The sequence below is a fragment of the Solanum pennellii genome, chromosome 2 (assembly GCF_001406875.1).
Source record: "Solanum pennellii chromosome 2, SPENNV200".
Taxonomy (NCBI): Eukaryota; Viridiplantae; Streptophyta; class Magnoliopsida; order Solanales; family Solanaceae; genus Solanum; species Solanum pennellii.
Genome location: NC_028638.1, coordinates 52,562,811 through 52,581,708, shown reverse-complemented (window position 1 = coordinate 52,581,708; position 18,898 = coordinate 52,562,811). Strand labels below are relative to the sequence as shown.

The 18,898-nt window shown below is 30.7% G+C and overlaps 2 protein-coding genes across 5 annotated transcripts in view; both read right to left on the bottom strand.

The window, feature by feature from the left end:
• LOC107010964 (protein SWEETIE) overlaps positions 1–10,715 on the bottom strand; it is a 32,483-nt gene extending 21,768 nt beyond the window's left edge. Inside the window, exons 1-13 of one of the 4 annotated variants that reach the window (XM_015210243.2) lie at positions 10,428–10,715; positions 9,864–10,071; positions 9,328–9,434; positions 7,886–8,122; positions 7,690–7,782; positions 7,405–7,489; positions 6,583–6,647; positions 5,970–6,074; positions 4,965–5,054; positions 4,767–4,847; positions 2,981–3,049; positions 2,201–2,326; positions 61–164 (exon numbers count right to left, since the gene is read on the bottom strand). In XM_015210243.2, the coding sequence (XP_015065729.1) occupies positions 61–164; positions 2,201–2,326; positions 2,981–3,049; positions 4,767–4,847; positions 4,965–5,054; positions 5,970–6,074; positions 6,583–6,647; positions 7,405–7,489; positions 7,690–7,782; positions 7,886–8,122; positions 9,328–9,434; positions 9,864–10,071; positions 10,428–10,592 (1,535 nt within the window). In that variant the 5' untranslated portion in view covers positions 10,593–10,715. Of the gene's footprint in view, positions 1–60; positions 165–2,200; positions 2,327–2,980; positions 3,050–4,327; positions 4,372–4,766; positions 4,861–4,964; positions 5,061–5,969; positions 6,075–6,582; positions 6,648–7,404; positions 7,490–7,689; positions 7,783–7,885; positions 8,123–9,327; positions 9,435–9,863; positions 10,072–10,427 lie in introns of those variants that run through there. The other 3 variants (XM_015210244.2, XM_027914644.1, XM_027914645.1) reach the window with 3 other exon arrangements.
• A 4,507-nt stretch (positions 10,716–15,222) lies between these two features.
• Positions 15,223–16,433, bottom strand: LOC107010639 (probable carboxylesterase 17). The gene has a single exon (XM_015209917.2). The coding sequence runs from the start codon at positions 16,358–16,360 to the stop codon at positions 15,347–15,349; it is 1,014 nt and encodes a 337-aa protein (XP_015065403.1). The 5' UTR covers positions 16,361–16,433; the 3' UTR covers positions 15,223–15,346.
• Positions 16,434–18,898: the final 2,465 nt, after the last annotated feature.

Sequence of the window (18,898 nt, the reverse complement as noted above, 5' to 3'; positions counted from 1 at the left end):
GGGGGGGGAGTTGAGGGAGGGAGAGATAAAGCTTAGAAATAAAAAAAAGGAAGTCATTACCGAGATGGATAACCAAGAGGCAAGCTTGGAGAAATAGACACCAAAGCTGCCAAAACTGCAGCCTGACCATCTAGACACTCCAGCTCATACTTTAGATTAGTTCCCTGTAAATCACACAGAAAAATAGTCCATTAAACCGATTAGTCCCTGCATAGAATGCAATGCACAACTGGGCTTCAGGAGGAGAGAAAATGTCAGGCATGGGGCATAGCTCCTTTGAGAGAAAGGAATAGGCGAGCTTTTGAAGGAGCAGAAAATGAATTACTGCAACTGAGGTTTTGTTTTGGTTTTTGGCCAACTTTTATGCACCTACGAGATTCTTAGTGCAGATGATGGGAGATCATTTGCATAACCATATTTTCCTACTAGGTCCTCCACTCTTTGTATAGTTTCACCACAAAAAGAGTAACAACAAAGGAGAGATGATGATGATGATAAACAAATCACTAGCACAAACAAATCTTCTACCACTCTTCCAAAATAGAGGGGAAAAAACCCGTTCTGGTATTTCGTTTTAATTGGAGAATTTATCTAGACTCTGAGCAGTGGAATCTTTTAGTTTAGCTAAACTAAGTAAAGAATTCCATTAGATTCACCTAGTTATAGGGAAAAACCTAATTCAAGATGGAGAAGAATGTAATATAAGAAATACAGACTCCTCAGCGACATAATCAAACAAAAAGTTTGCTCCCTAATATCACGACACACTTCAGCCCGCTTATCATTGAGCAGGGAGAGATCCTTTAAGCAAAACATAGAGAATACAACCAAAGACAGTAAGACATCCAAAAAAAAGAGCAGCTAAATCTTACTAGACTTCTCAAAAAAAAAAAACAAGGAGCTGACGCAAAAATTTTACCTCTTTAATACAACTAAAATCACAAAAAAAAAAAGTACAAAAGTGGCAATTATTAATAGCTGCCCAAATAGACTCCTGAGTTCAAATGCTTTTTCTTCTGATCAGTACTTCGGACTCGTAAGGTTGACACCATATATTTCCATTATGCTTATGTTTTAATTCCAGACAGCAAGTGGTTGAATTATATGCTGAAAGGTTCATTCAATCCCCAAATACATGTAAGTTTATCATCTATGGTGTTACTACCTAGAATAAAACAATAATGACGACCATGTTGGGGTGGAATCTTAAGGGTCCATGCTTATGATGGTAAGAGAAGGAAGTGAATGGAAAACAATAAGCCAGAATTTCATAATCAGACTGAGAGATGTATTAACCTTCTTATTATTTTTCTTGTTTCCTTCTTATTCCTCAAACCAACCATCCAGACAGAACTATAACCTGGTCTTTATAATTACATTGGGTATGTTGTTGTTGTTTATAATTAAGTGTGAAGGCACCACGATGCAGTTTCTGCATAGGATCTTGAATATGTAAGTAATACAGAGAACTGAAACCCATATAGGCTTGGTAACACTTCTAATAAACGTTGCCACTATTTTCATTTTCATTCAAAGATATTTGAATGGAAATAGAGTTCAAAATGTTAAATTGACTTGCATATTCCATTAGAGGAATGGAAGAAAATATTAAAGTATTTTTTCTCAAGAATATATATATATATATATACATATATATATATATAGAGAGAGAGAGAGAGACAAAGAGGCTAAAGTAAAGGTTAAAAAGTATGATTGAGAAAATATGACCGTAAAAGTTTATAATTCAAATAATTAGATAAATCTGAAGTCTAAAAGTAGCATAAACTAATATTACTGATAAATGTAAGAACATCTCAAAATGAAAACAATGTCATAAGAAATGAAGCAAGGGAAGTAAACGCAGAATCACAATAATTAATAGGTGAACCAAGACTTCAGTACTAAGACAAGGAGGCAAACCAACCTAAGTTCCATTCCAGAGAATTCGAGACTAACATCTTTACATTTAGCAATTAGCGATGTGGTTGGCTGGCCTAGTGTATGGTCTATAATCACAGTTTGACAAGACATGCATTACCTATTTCCACCAAGGCATGCAGTTTGGAGTGATTGGTTAAAAATGTTTAACAGATACAAACATCGTGACAACCAAAAGAACTGAGAAATGCAAAATTAAACCCAACTGATAGAGACAGGACAAACTAAAGAATTGTGCACCATGTATTTATTTTGGCTTTACCTTTTCAAATGAAATATTATCTCTAACTGCTCCAAGCATTGTTATTGCATAAGAAATCAAACCACCAATACATGTAGGATCAACCTCAGCTAATGCACGTAAGGTCAAAGCAGCCTCAACACGCACCTAATAAAGAAATAATCAAGGGGTCAGAAGATGATTAGGCAGCTAGACCACCTATGAACTAAGTAAATGACGGATTCAATAAAAGACCTTGGGTGTTCCAACTTGGAAGTATATAAGCAAATATTACAAGTCCAAAGACATAAACAGGATCCCTTACATCCTTCACTAATGGGCTAACTCAACCTCAGAGCTAGTCCGTGTCAAGAATATTGTAAATAGGTGAAATACCTAGATAGCCCCCCTAACATTGCCACCAACTACAAGAAAGAGATCTTAGTTTACCAAGTGACCAAATAGACACCTCTTTTTTTTATGAAAAAAATACACAAATATACGCCTTCGATTGGCATATGTGTGCCTCGTACATACCCGGATCTAACCTAGTACCATGTGTGTGCTATCTTAGTGCTGGTTTTCTCAAGCAATAACATTTTTGCTTATTTGTCATCATAAGTTACACCTATTTAGCACCAAAATAGAAATAAAAGTCATTTCTGCAAAGTTAAAATAAATTGCATACTTTGTTAGACACAACTGGCTTATGGCACCTGATTTATAGATTTTCTTTATGTATTTGTCCTTGAAAACTCAAGTCTTGAAACATTCTAGTATTTATTCCCATATCAAGGAAACCTCAACCTAGTAGAAGCTTACCAATGGTGCATGATGGGAAACTGCAGAAACAACTGTGTTATCAAGAACATCCTTAAATTCAGCAGGAACCTGCATAACGAGCATACCATTTACTAACCAATAACTACTTCTACAAAGCAATCTAAACAGACTAATCATAGACCAAAAGCTTCTTCAGGGAAAAAACGTATGCAGAGGCAAATATGAATTTCGCTAAGTGAAGCAATAAGCTCAAATCAATTCATCCTAGAAGCAGATAACTCAAAGACCTATCACCTCCCTGCTTCAACCCTGTTGAAGAAGTATATAGGTGAATATCAGCCAAGCAAAGATGAGTAATAACATCAGCAGGCAGATTCTTGCTCAACATATTATAGTTTTCAAGCACGGGTAGGTTAAGATGAAATTCCCACTCTCACATAGAAAAATTAAATCCTCGTGATTCAGACCAAACCTCCCAATGCTAAAGAACTTAATTAACTATCTGATAAACCTCATGGAATAGCTAATGTGGAACGTAAAATACATTACCCTTCAAATTCATTTTCTTAATTTCCATGAGACCCTCCAGCAGTTTTTTGTGAAAACTGTTTACGTTTCCCTGGACTCTAGCAGTATTTGTTAAAGCAACAATCTGGTAAAAATCTATCGAGTATCAAATGATTCATAAAGTGATAAAACATAACAGGCACAGTTTGAGCATAAAACAGGTGTACAATAGGTCATAGGTTTCTAGATGAAAATCCGGACAAGTTCACATGTTAGTCTATGTATTCAGACTTGTATTGAAAAGTATACAGAGATTAACTTGATGTCTCATTAATTTTTGAATTCAGTAAATTAATGTTAACATTTGTACATAAGCTGCCATGCACCCCTATTCATTTGGATTGAGCACAGCTGTTGAAATGGACATAACATCTTGAACGAGAAAAGCTACTAATACATATAAAAAGTTCATCCACTCTGATTGTGAGTATAAACAGATGCAAGAAAAGCAACTCTGTCCACAATTTCCTCAGTCTATTGGATATCGTCATCAATCCCAACCCCGCTGTGAGCTTACTGACCCATATAATATTGACCACAGCGAGATATATTCCACAAACAGCATATTGTTGTGAACTCAGGAATCTAGTTGTGTTCAATTAAGTACAGTTGAGACTTGAGATGAAGGATTAAAGGTTCCTGATATGAAAGATTGGCTAAAGTTTTTTTTTGGTGAAGTGAAAGATTGGCTAAAGTATTGATGTACAGTACATGTTATTGGTAAAAAGAAACATGTGTAAATAGATGCACTAGAAATAAGAAACAGAATTGATGAATGCTCCCAGGAATATTGATTTATACATGAAGGGCATTCCCTACCTTGTGCTGTCAGATAATACAACACGATGCCAACGAGATCCAATAGTTCTTGAAGGAGAAGAGGGATCTAAAGTATGCAATTGCAAATGACTTTGGAGGTTTTCACGTAGACTACACATGACACTCACTTGTAGATGATTGTGAAGCGCGTAAAAACAATCTTCTCTCGGTAAAACTAGTGTACAACTTGTAAACATGATTTCTCATTTTCTGGCAAAAAAAGGTTTCATTACTTATCAGTAAGAAATGATCCCATGAGTGCAAAAATGTCAAAAGGTCATAGGTAGTACAAGTTTCCAGTCTTGAATAAACCAATCAAAATCAGGCTGCATAGAATCCCCAACCAGAGATAGTAAGTAGACCAAGCAAATCGTCCATGTGTTAATAAAGTGGCAAATAACAAATGAACATATGCAAAGCAGAGAAAACTGTCCTTCACCTCCCCTAGAGTTTTCAAAGCATATGACATGGTCCGCAAAGCAGCAACTCGCATGGAAGGAGTAGCATCAGGAGATTGAAGCTGCAGAAAGCAACTGTCAGAGTAAATCAGGTGACAACACACTGCAGAAGATCCATCTAAATTACCACCAAGAACTTCAACAAAAAAAAATTCAGAAAACAATTCACAAGGGACAACCTGTTTGCCCAAAATAACCAACAGGCCTCTCTGAGTAGGTTCGCTCATTTGATCAGTTATGCCCACTCGAAGGATGTATAAAATGCAGGCCTTCAGTAATCAATTAAATTGGTGAGGACATTGAGTCAAAATCTTGAAATCGAAAAACATATATTACAAAGCAATGAAGATGATAAAACACTGCAATAATATTTAATGTAAAGACCAAGTGGATACGAGTTGAATAGACACCAGTCTCAGATTTTGGCATTTTGAGATGAGAATCTAGGAACTTACCTTTTGGTGGTCGTATCACACTTTCCTTCAGCTTTTTTTAACAAACAAGACGTCATGCTTCAAAGTTCATTAGCTATTGGGAGTTGGTGAGTCCACACTAGAGCAAAGTTGGTATGAGCAACTTTGTACATATAAACATGATTTTTAAGAGATAATATGTAGTATCATAGCATAGATTTTTTATTCTGTTTACAAATCAAATTAGAATGTCCATGGAAATCATAAGCATTTTGATTGATGTTTATATCCATCAAATTCAAGTTCCACAAATAGCATGCAAAATGATCAGATTTCCAGAATTATCAACTGAAATCTAGGCTTCAGTCAAGTATCTTACAGATGTAAATTTTATTTCATATACTGACATCCATAAGACATTTTCAGAAGCTACGAAGAAATTGTTGATCTTAAGCATTCTTAGCTCATTTAACGTAATGATGAGAATTCTCTCATTCAGAAACAGCACAAACGCGTTACATGGAATAGTAATCTAGTGCAAATAAATAAAAACGGGTGAGGGCCTGAGGGGAGGGCTATAACCAAGATTAGTTGTACATTAGCAATTAGAAATTGAACACTTCATCATTTGCTTCCTGGAGTGGAACGAACAATCTCCTTCACTTCAGCAGCAGTTAAAAGGAAAATATAGCAAGGAGACAAGTTGACCAACTAGTTAAATAAATATGCCAAAATTGAATGAAAATTGTGGAGTAAGAATGCACTACATACCAGTGCTTGAGCATCAAACGAACTATCAGCACGAAGCATGTCCATTACTAGAAAGATGTACTTTTCAAGCTCAGTATCAGGGTGAAGATACTTCAGGCGGATTGCCTGAAAAGAGGAACTCATCAATGGTATGTTCTGCTTACATATTTTGCATTAAATTCTTCTTGTTTTTGGTTTGGGCGGAAGGGGGCTGTAATAAAAGATTCTATCATATAGATTGCACCAAGGAGCTGAGATATTAAAAGAAAAATAAGCACATCAACAGACAACTTTTGTTTTTCAAGACAAAAGATCCAAAGACAGTCTCTATATTTGATAAAATACAATGTCAATATATTATATATGCACAAAACTTTCATAAGACAAATTTGTCCTCCTTTTCCCAGCTTCAGTTATTGAGGAGTTGGGACATTAAATCCTTTTTATATCAAAAGAGGACAATGACTTCCTTGATGACTACAAAAATATGCACATAAAAAAACATGCACAGACATCCACGTGCATATGTTAATTTGATATTCCAAAACAGTATAAATTGTTTATCCACTATCCCAAGGGGGAGGCGAGGGAAAGAAAGTTCAAATATAATAGAGGATTTATTGATTCATTGTACCTGGAGAAAAGAAACCCACGACAAGGTTAGGCCAACTCGCAGAACTTTCGCCCGAGGCCCACTAGCTGCAATTTATCAACTTATCAGAGACTGAAATATCACTGAAAAATCTTCCCAAGATATTCAAGCAAAAGCAATACAAGCACTGAAACAAAGAATCATGAAGCATGATAATTGTGTGGGAAGGAGGAGGACAAACACATGTCAAGTTACAGTTTGCAAACATAAGACCAAGAAAGATTCATGGAATATTTTAAATCTGACTTCTCAATGAGAATTACTTTATTTATCAGACAGTTAAAAAAGATGTTTCAAAGACAGCTAAAAAAGATGTTTCAAAAACAATGGATTGGTCCAAGAAGGGATCTCCTTTGGTTGTGGATTTGTATCTAATAAGGATACTGTTGTTTGACCTAGACAGATCCCCTCATCATTACAATGGAGGAGCAGTACAATCAACTTTGCCATTGCTCAATTATTATTATTTATGACAGATGAGCAAACTGAGAACCGCAACGAGAAAGAAGCTCTCTATTTCTTGTTTGAAATTGGATACTAATAGACTTTTTTACTAAAACATGACTAAAACTAGTTGTGTTTCTATAAGACAATTAATTCCCTCAGGGAAAGATGCATCGGAAAATGAGACACCAGTATATATTGCGACTAATGCTCTAAATCAGGAGCACATGCCACCTTTCCACATTCTGATCCCAATGATTGATGTGTTTAAGACCTTAGTTCACTGCAATGACTTTTCGGACAATTGAATTATATATATTACAGCTTAACTGAAAAATATGGGGATGATGTTAGATGTACCTTTTACAAATGGAAAAGTTAAGTGTCTCTCTAAACCCCCATCAAGTTTCTTGGGAGTAAAATGACTTTTTCCCCTTGGTTGTACCTAATGAGCATAAGCAAAGTGAGAACAAGCAATATAGATCTTTTAAAAACACTTAGGCTATATTTATCTCCTTCTCCATTTTTTGCCCAGATTTTGTTTCCTTTCTTTTTCTAGGTTCCCTTGTCTTGGTACATTTCTCTATTTATTACATCATTTTACTTCTTTTAATGAGATCATGTTATTTTATCAAAAGCACTTACAACCTGTGCATCAGGATTCATCCCAAGACCAAGCAATGCTCCCAAAGCTTCGGCGAATGCATCCCTTATGGACGATATAGGATCTTCAAGGGCCTGCAAAATACAGAGTTAGAGATTCAGTTTTTACTTCCAATAGGGTGAGAAGAAGCATCCCAATTAAAATGGAAAATTCAAAGGAGAAGAGAAATTCACCAACCTTGACACAAGAAGAACAAGCATTATCAAGTTCTCCAACCCCTAATCCTGGCCCTCCGATGCTCGCCAATGCTTTTAGACATCTAGCTGCAGCTACTCTAACAATAGATGATTTGTCCACGACCCCAGTTCGCATAATGATACGAAATGCATCAGTATATGCTGAGGCAGCAGCACCTCCACCAGAGCCTTCTAAAGCATTTTGAAGCATCTGTAAAGCTTCTTCTCTAACAAAGTCCTGAATGAGCAAGTTGTAATATAATATAATACCAAGTTTGAAAAGCTAAACCGCTTTCTTTTCATAAGTTCCTTTTTTTTTCTAAGTCAAATAAACATTTGAAAAGCTAACATGAGCTTAAAAAAGAATAGAAGATTTTGTGCAACATATGGACAGACCTTCAGAGGTTCCAGCCAGAAACTCTATAGTGTGTCAGTTAAATTGTTATTCAAAAAACATTGATAATATCAACTGATTTAAAAAGTAAAGAGACATACAAACACCTATTATGCACCAATGCAAAATACTCAATAGTTCTCCATGAATCAACCAAACTCTTTTTAGCTCCCTTAGCCTATAATGACAGCTCACATATCTCAATCTCCCACAAGTGCACCAGTCACCAGTCCTAAAACTAATCCTAGGTTGGACATTTTGATGTGCATCATAGCCATAACCTAAGGATTTATTACATTCTTTTTTGCTTGAGAAGGAGAAATGGTGTATTTAAGTGATCCATGCAGATCATAGCATTAAGGATGTAGTAAGGCTTCAGAGTACTCATAACCACAGGCTCTTTTTCTTTTTCTTTTTTTTGAAAATTTTATAAAGAGCCCAAAGTAGAACACATGGGGCAAATAAAATAAAACTTTAAATAGAAATATCTGCAACATTACTGGACTTCATAATCTAGTGCATTTGTTACACATGTTGATAACAGAAATGGCAATTTGTTGATAAAATACCCATAGATGCACAAGATGTCCACTGATGCCAACTCCAGAAAACCATAGAAGCTCGTCTACTGCGTAATCATATCTGATCAACTCATGTCTCAGTCCTATTACAGTAGTAGTATATACTAACTTTCAGCTACTCATTTACTCAATTATCTGCAATGGGAGTTATAATTTGGTTGAGGCTGGATTTATCAAAAGCAAAAAACAACTTTCAGGAGGTGGTCATCTTTTCTTTGTTACCCAATTGCTTTAAAGGGACTGCAATTTAAGAACCCAATTTCACCAGTATCCCTCTGAAAGGACCCAAATCAAGTTACACAACCAACAGAACAGTATTAACTTAAATGCCTTCCTGACTCACACAATCTGAGGAAGTTAACTAGATTGTATTGACAGAATAAGCTAGCAAATTTCGATTCCTAAACAAAGAGACTCATGCATGAACGTACTTTGGATGGGTAATGAATGATAATGAAATCTCAGTACCTCATTGAACTTCAGTAGTTTTGTGACAATCGTGGTTGTTTCAAGTAAGCCTGAAGTGATTCGTCTCCCAAAATAGCGATACAATTCTCCCAAGCACTCGGCAGCACCTAAAATACAGTGACTCGGTATAGCAACTCTTATATACTGAAGGATATCTCATAATGCATATCAAGCAAAATAACATCACAAGGCATAGATCCTACATATCAATTAAAACGAAGAAAACAAGATGTAACCTGAAAACAAAGACACGGAAAAAATTGATCCTACTTCCATATAAGATAGTTATTGGATTGTCAACTTTATAAAGCTCGACTTCTCCAGCAAAAGATAACATGGGCATATTTGAATGACTAATTACAACAAAACTAATATGGAATTCTAGATAAATGATTCAATTATATGAAGCTACAATAACTAGATAAAAACTAAAGAGGAAATTTATCCTGCAATAAATGATCCCAAGTTCTAAGTGCAACTATTAATGAGCTAAAGCATAAACAACAGAAATCAAAGTTTAGTGATTATCGACGCACCCGCGATTCGTTGAGGCTCGCTCTTCTTTCCATCAGAGAGAAATCCCTGCAAACTGCTAGCCCTGGAGTATATTGAAATACTGTCACCTTTTTGTATAATCCTTGCCATTGCCTCTGAGGCCAAATGACGCACCGGTTTCCTTGCGCCTAGCACAAGTAGAGAATAAAGTGCATCCTCACATTTCCTTTGACACAGCAGTATAGAATCCTGAAATTTAACAACTTTAGGTATCCACTAATTCAACTCCCCCAGCCCACACACACGCCTCATCTCACAAAACCAAATCTATATAATGTTAAACTGGATCAAAGACGATTCATATAAATTTTGAAATTAATTAATAATGAAGTTGAAATTAGACAAAATTATGCATTCATTACATCTAAATTTGAGCAGAAAATCAAGAAGAAACCCATTCCCGCCATATTGGTCAACAGAAAGAAGAGTGAGTTCTACTGTGAATACACAATGTCCGAGTGTATTCCAAGAACTGAGAGTATTCCAAGAAGTTAAAATTTTGAATGTCAATCAAGATCTAGAGGCGAAGTGAGAAAGAGAGTGACCTTAGACTCTTCAGCAATGGCGGATATGAGATCCGAAAGAAGATCAAAACAGAGGAGAGCGTCAGGAGACTTGTGAGACGCTGATGCCACTATTGATTCCAACTGCGCCACCAAGACTCCAAATCTTGATAGTGGGACGTCATCTCTAACGAAATTCTTCGCCATCGTAACCAAATCTTTAGGGTTTTAGTAAGCAGACAGTATTCTTCATTTGAATCGGAAAAATTAGTAGCAGAGAGAATGAAAGGGAAGCAGTGTACGATTTCAAGAGATGAAAGAGCAGTCGGCCCGACTCGATGCTAATTTATATATATTTTACTTTCCAAATATAACATTCTCTATTTTTATTTTTTTCTCATTCTTGATTATTATATTATTATTTTGATTTCATTTTTACTTTTTTTATTTTAAATTCTTTTTTCCAAATAATTATCCTATATAATTTTCATATAATATAAAATTTAAATTTTTTAACTTTTTTATTTAATATTAAGTTATTCTAAATTTCTAAAAAACCAACTAAGAATAATTGGAAAAAAAATTAACAAGCATAACCGTAATTATAGCTAGGACTTCTCTAAATCATACGTAAATTTCTTTTTGAAATATTGTTAAATCTACAAACGACCTACCACATTACTTAATTATTGTTGTGTTATGTATTGTATTGTATTATTATCTTGTATTTAAATTATTATATTATGTATTTTTAAATTAAAATTTTTATCTTATCATTTAAATTTTATACATCCCTCGTAATGAAAATTAATAATAACGTCAAACTGTATTACAAGCGAAGAAAAAAAAAGTATTATTAATTCGAGATGAAAGTAGTATATATAAAATAAAATATTATTAAAAATGTTATATTACATTTTATAAGAATCGTTAATACTATAAATTTAATTAATAGTCTTATATGACAGATAATATGCTAATGACAAAATAATAAAAATAATAATATAATATCTAAAGTAAAATAGAGAGGATGAACAATAATTGAAGAGTAGATGGTAAAATAATGAGTGGTTAGAGAGATCATTCTCTATTTTACTTTTCAAAGATAGAGAATAGAGAGTAAAATAAAATAAGGTTGAAGATGATCTTAGTGGTTCACCAGTATGCGATAATTTATAGTGCTTTATAAATATGCAGAAATTTATTTCGGACTTCATACGTGCTAATTTTATAGTACTTTATCCATACGCAATAATTTTATAGAATGTTTTATTCATACACGGTAATTTATAAAGTTTTATCCCTAAGCAGTAATTTATAGAGTGCTTCAAGTAATTTATAAAGTATTTTGTCTATACATAGTAATTTATAAAGTGTTTATTATTACTCTGTAATTTTTATAGAGTGTTTTATATATACGCAGTAATTTATAGGAATGTTTTATCCAGAATCAATATTTATAGAGTGTTTCACACATCTACGGTAATCTATAGAGTGCTTTATTCATACGCAATAATTTATAAAGTATTGCTCCATCCATGTGCGGGAATTTATAGAGTGTTGCATCATACGCGATGTTTTATGCATATGCAATGATTTATTAAAATAATTTATTGTAATTTATATTGTTTTATTCATACACGATAATTTATAGTGTTCTATTATGTAATTTATAGTTCTTTATCATATTACATATTTATCAAACTTATCACATATTTTATGTTTATTCTTGTAAGAACTTATTTTGATTTTTCTAATATCTTTGATTGAAACCTTTTCATGAAAATATTGTCAAGGATTAAACCCATTCTAAAAATCAATTCTTATGAAACGGGCTAAATTAGTTGATTACAAGCTTAACACAAATGGATGCCCTAAGGGTAATGTCTAAGAGGTCATAACATATTGGGAATTTGGTCATGGCTATCATGGCTTTTAGATCATTTTTGGGAAATTATATCAACAATTTTGGAGAAATTTCAGCTATATAAATAATAACTCATATAAATTAGTATATCAATAATGAAATTTTGAATGTGATTATCAAATATAATTTTATGATTGTGATCAACAAGAAAATGACTTCTTATCGGCAAAGTAGGAGCAATATAAAGAAGATTGAATGCATATTCCTCATTTATTGGGGTGAATAAGTGAGAGATAAAAGCCTCATAATTTGTAGAATACTTTGTCCATATGAAAATATTTATGAAAATATTCGTAATTTATAGAATATTTTATCCATACACAAATATTTATGAAAATAAACAGTAATTTATAAAATGTTTTATATATATACATATATTTTGAAAATACATGATAATTTATAGAATGTTTTATTTATAGGCAGATATTTATGAAAATACAGGGTAATTTATAAAATGCTTTATCCATATGCCAATATGGATATTGTAATTTCTTTTTTTATTATTATTTTTTGTTTGCTTTTTGTCTCTTTTTTTTTTTTTGGTTTTATCTCTTTTTGTTTTCGATGCTATAAATCGATTCAGTTTTTCTTTAATTTTCTTTTTCTCCTTTGCTCTAATTTTATTTGGTTAGCTTTTTTTTCTTACATAGATGTAAGCCTATTACTAAAAAAATTATGTTTTATAATCTATTTTTTATATATTTTTTTTATTTTTCAAGATAATATAAGTTATGTTTTGAAAAATAAATTTTGATCGAAGACTTTTGACTTTGGAGAAATTTTTCATTCACAATTTAGGCGATATCAAATATTTAAACACGAAAATACTGTAAGTTTTAAGTGGTCATATAAATCCTTTAAAATTAATTTATAATTTAAACAAATCTTTTGTTGTTAAATATCCACCTTTATGGATATGATGATGAAAGAAAATCATGATCTTCACTTTTTCTTGACTTAATGTTTTATTTTTTTATTTGTATTATCTCCAAGATTTTTAACGTCAAATAGAATTTCAAAAATATCTATAATAAATAATTCTTATAAGTAATATCAAGTGCTACAAATTCAAACTTTAATAAGTTAAACATGATAAAAACTTAGAATATCCAAAGAAAATTAGAATCTAACAAGTAATTATAATATAACATGGAGTACTAAACTTAAAACATCAAGTTTTCTCGGCCACTTCTCATGTCATTCTTACTGCATTAAAGGGGTAGTTATCACTCAAAATATATCCCCATTTAATCATGTAATACGAAATTATAAAATAAAATTAAAGTTCTATTTATAATTATAATTTAGACTTTTTATATTGTGTATTTTTTATAAATATGAAAATTTTATAATTAATTGTAAAATTATTAAAATTATCTCAATATTTATACAATTTTATCAAATAAGTATAAGTTTACAAAAATCACATAATACACTATCGCAAAGTTATTCTTAAAAATACAAGATTTATCGCTCAAATCTTAGTTCAATACAAAAATAAATTTGAAATTTCTTTTTTATTGATTCGATACAATCTTACCACGATAGTTAGTCTTGTTCACTCAATATAATGATAAAAAAAAATATTTTTTTACTATACATTGATTTAAATGAAGTAGTAATAAATTTAATTGGGTAAAAAAATTGAATAAACAATAATGAATTTGGTGAATATAGATGGTAAAATATGAAATGATTTGAAGTAATAATAAACTTTATATTGGTGAGAATAATTGATATATGAGAATGGTTTAAAAAATATTGATATAACTTAAAATTTTTATTTATATATGAAATAAAAGGCCAGTAGATATAATTATTTTTTTACAAACTATAAAATTTATAAGTCAATTTTTGTATTTAAAAAATCTTTTTTGTAATATAGTACTCCCTTCATTTTAAAAAAAATATCCCTATTTTTTAAAAATTTATTTCAAAAAAAAATATGAGATGAAATAAATGCGAGTGGGACCTTATTCTTGGATACAAACTACAAAGTTTGTTCATTTTTTTTGGACATTGAGGATGCATCGACACCCATTTTACAAAGTTGTTTCACTTGTCCTTGTTGTCATAAAAGAATGAGAAAAATCGCTTTACAATACAATTTGATCAAAATGATAAAATAAATATATATTTTAAATTATGTTATTTTATTTTTAAATATTTTTATGTTTTAGCTTAAATATTTCTTAATTAAAAATGAAAAAATGATAAGTTTATTTTAAAATGAAAAAATATTAACAGACTTTTTAATATTACAGCTAAATTTTTTAATATTTAACATTATAAAAAAAATCACAATTAATTTTTTAGATCAACTAAAAAAAGGTAAAACGTAATTGTGTGTCAGTGTCTTGATAAAATAACTTTTTTTCATTCGTAATTTAAGTTAGATAGCAAAATTGAATTTTGAATAAATATTGTTATTACTTTATTTATTTCTAATTATTTGTCTATTTATAAATTGATATATCTAGTAAGAAAATAATGTTTGACATAGTGAAATTATCAATTTACCTCTATTAATTATAAAGTAGATAAATTAAAATTTTAAAATTTTCAAGAAATTCTACATTTTTCAAAATTAATTAATTGAGATATAATAGGTGAAAAAAAATTATTTTTCTTAATTTGCTGGACAAATAAAAAAGAAAAAATAAACAAATAATTAAGGAATAGAATACTAAATATAAACTCACACCAAATATATCTTCATTATGCATAGTAATCTAATTTTCTACTAAAAGGTATCCTATTTTTATATTACAATGAGTTGAAATTACTGGAAAATATTACTATTTTTTTTAATCAATAGCTACTAAGTGAAGAAATTAATCATAATTCATACCGAGTCGCTACCTCATCATGTTATAGAAACTTGAATAAACATCAAACACCAAAAAAGAGTTACGTTGAAGCCTAGATAAAAATATAAATATGTCACTCTAGTATACATATTATTCCACAACATTAATTTTCACACTATATATAATAAATATCATTCAACATATCCAATCAATACTTACTTAACTTATTGATTATTATTATAGATAAAAGCCTTGAGATGTGTCATCATATCTTGAGTTCTTGGTTGAGAGAGTGGTGAATTATGTAGAATATGAAATGCATGTCCTACACCATTATAAACATGTTTGTCCACTTTAATTCCAGCTTTCGCCAATATGTTACACATTTCCAAATTTCTATCTCTGAGTATGTCCATCTCCGATATACAGATCAACACAGATAGAAGTTTTATGTTATTAGTATCACTCAATCTCGGGTTACACCATGGATGATCACGATTCGAGCCTACTGGCAAAGCGATTCGCCAATAAGTATCGGAAGCAGATAAATTCAAAGCAGAGTATGGAGGTTGAATTGAATATTTTTCTGAATAAGTCCGCGATTCGCCTCCGAAAAATGGTTGGATTAAAATAACCCCTTTTAGATATAAAGGCTTGATATTATTTTTATTGAGCCTAATGGCTACGTGATAAGCAATATTAGCACCAGCACTGTCACCACCAATGAACATATTTGAAAAATTGCATTTACTAGACCACCAATTTTGTTCCTTGGGATTTACTATAGCTTGATTTTTTAGCCACGTTATAGCGTGGAACCCATCGTCGTAAGCAGCAGGAAGACGATTTTCGGGTGCTAAGCGATAGTTAACAGATAAAATTACAATTTCAATTTTCGAAGCAAGAGTTGATAAAAAATCATGGTAACATTTCCATGCAGCGGAGCCTAGTGAAAAACCGCCTCCGTGAAAATAAACGAGTAAAGGTAATTTCTTGTTATTGGTAGGATTAGGGAGGTAAATTCGTGACCATAAATTGTGAAAAATGATATCTTTTGATGTAAGGTGAGGGAGGGAATTATTAGGTGGGACATTTGGGATAATAGGTGGTCTTTCAATGTGGCCATTGTTGTAAACTTTAATGAGACCTTCAATTTCTTCCACAACAACTATGTCATGGTCAACTTTTCTTACGTTGTTGGGATTTTGTCTAGGATCGTGTGTAATGGTAGTAACCATTTTATTTATTTTTTTGGTTTTTGGAGAGGATGATGGTATATGTTTGTAGTGAGTAATTTGGTTTTCTTTGTTGAGGTTTGGTGTCCTTTTTTATAGAGAGGTTTGATACCCCAAACGCCCAACTAAGTAAAAAGTGATAGATCCTATGGCACAATATAGATTCTTTTTTTTTTGGTCAAATATAGTTAATATATATATATATATATTTTTTATTAAAAAAAAAAAGAAAAAAATTTGAATATGCCATCAAACTTTTAGAAAAAAACTATAAAAGTTTTTTTTTTTTTTGTTTTGAGTCAAGTTTGGTTCATCTATGTTATTGTTGTTAAAGAAAAAACTCATTCATGTCATTTTTTTAATTTTGATTTTGCAAAATCATTTTTACATACCAAACAACTTTTAACGCTTTTTCAATTAGAATTTTTGGATCAAATATAATCTTTTGTTTTTCGTTCTTTAAGAAAACCAAGAATACATAAAGAACGTTTACAATTCCTAAATTTCAAAAAATATTAATGAGATATTTGAGCTTTTTCACTTTTTCAAGTACTAGCATAAATTTTCATTATATTTGATTTTACAGCACAATTGTTCAAACTTGCCTGCATTGTATATTGAAATTACTCGATTCTCGTTACGTTGATTATCAAAATGCATGGGCTGTAAGTATTCATTTAGTTAGTTAGAGTTATTCAGTTCGAATTCAAAGAATAGAATGAAATTGTTTTTCGTAAAGAATATTTTATCTCTTAGTAAAATTTTTCAATACAAATTTAAATTAATCGATTCCTAAAACGAATATCAAATACTGGAAAAAAAGTTCTTATTAAATACCATTAAAATAAGTGTGATAACAAGTACTCCTTCCATTCCATATTAGATGGACGGTTTCTGTTTCACAGTGTGATTAATAAATCAGTAATAGGTTGATCAATTTTACTATTTTGCTCTATGATCATATTAATTAGTTTCACGACTAAGAAATTTTTAGATCTTCAAATTTTGTATAAACTTCCAAAAGTCATATAAATTATAGGGATAAAATAATTAAAAAAAATTCTATTCTGATTTAGTAAATGATCAAATAATATATACGAAACAATTATTTTTTATAAAATGTACATTATAATAGTAACTATTTAGAACAATCATATTTGATAAACAAAAAGTTAAGTAGTTGCTAATTGCTATGACAAATTAAATTGCATAATATAAGTATAAATATATATAATTTTTTAGGATAAAAATATGATAGTAAATATTTTTATTTGGTCGGAGATACGGAATAAATACTATGGGTAAATTACTGTGCGCCCAAAGAATGTCGGCATGTAGATTTTTTTATATATATATATATATATATAAAGGCTTAATTAAAGTTATTCCTAGAACTTGGACTAATTTCTGCTTAACAGATTTTCTTAAAAAATAAATGGAATAATCACACACTTTATTATGATAATAACTAATTAATTAGGTGCATCATATTCATTTATCAAATTAAGATTGGAAATGAAAAGTTATATATATATAATTCTTTCTTAAATTTATATTTTCAACTTTTTTATTGTGAATAATAATATATCGTTTATAGTATTTCATTTTTCTAGTACTATTTTTTTTTCCTTTTGAGATTTGGAACTATCTTTTCTTCACTTAATGATTATTTTTAAAAGATGATGAATAATATTTTTCATAAAACAAAAATAACTCACCGGAACAAAAACGTTTTCTAATCCAAAATTGAAGTTAAATTAAAAAAAAAGAAAAGATAAATAAAATAAAAGGAAAATTGAAAAAAAAACAGAATGTCGAGAACCTTCCATTTAACACCTCCAGGGCCACCCAAAGAGAAAAAGGAAAGAAAACAACAAAAGGAAAGCCTATCTGTTTCAAAATTCCCCACTTGCATATAGACTTTGATCTTAACCATATAAGGTAACATTAATCCGTAAAAAAAATGAATTTTGGATCTAACTCAATTTAAAATTAGTTCATGATGGAAGGATCGTAAATCAGAAGATCATTCATATTTTTACAAATTAGTAAACCGAAAGGAAAGTTTTAGGCACATATAATGCATAATTCACTACTAGCTTAATTTGATTAACGATAACAAATAGCCTTTCATAATAAATTTGATCATATGGTAACTAAAATAAATAAATAAATAATAATATTCTAATATGATATATCCAAATTAAATCGCAGTGAAATTATAAATTGTATGCGCGTATAAAAAGCGTAACAACTTCAAAGACGACTAAAAGGATGAAAAGCTAAAGATAGACAAAAAAGAAACCTTATTTATCCTTAGAGATACAAGCATGCAACTATGCAATTGGGACAAGTGATGAGTTAGTCAAAAAGAAAAAAAGTTGCAAATATTTTAAGATATATATATATCGTAAAGATTGATACATTCTCAAAGATCAACTGAAAATTAATACGTGAAATTCTAAAATTCAGTATCCTTTATGCTCGTAAAAAGTTCTTTATTTTCAAGATTTGAAATTTATCGAATCGAAAAAAATAAAA

Excerpts from the sequence above, each read along its gene's own strand:
- LOC107010639 (XM_015209917.2), bottom strand. The coding sequence starts at position 16,360 with ATGGTTACTACCATTACACACGATCCTAGACAAAATCCCAACAACGTA.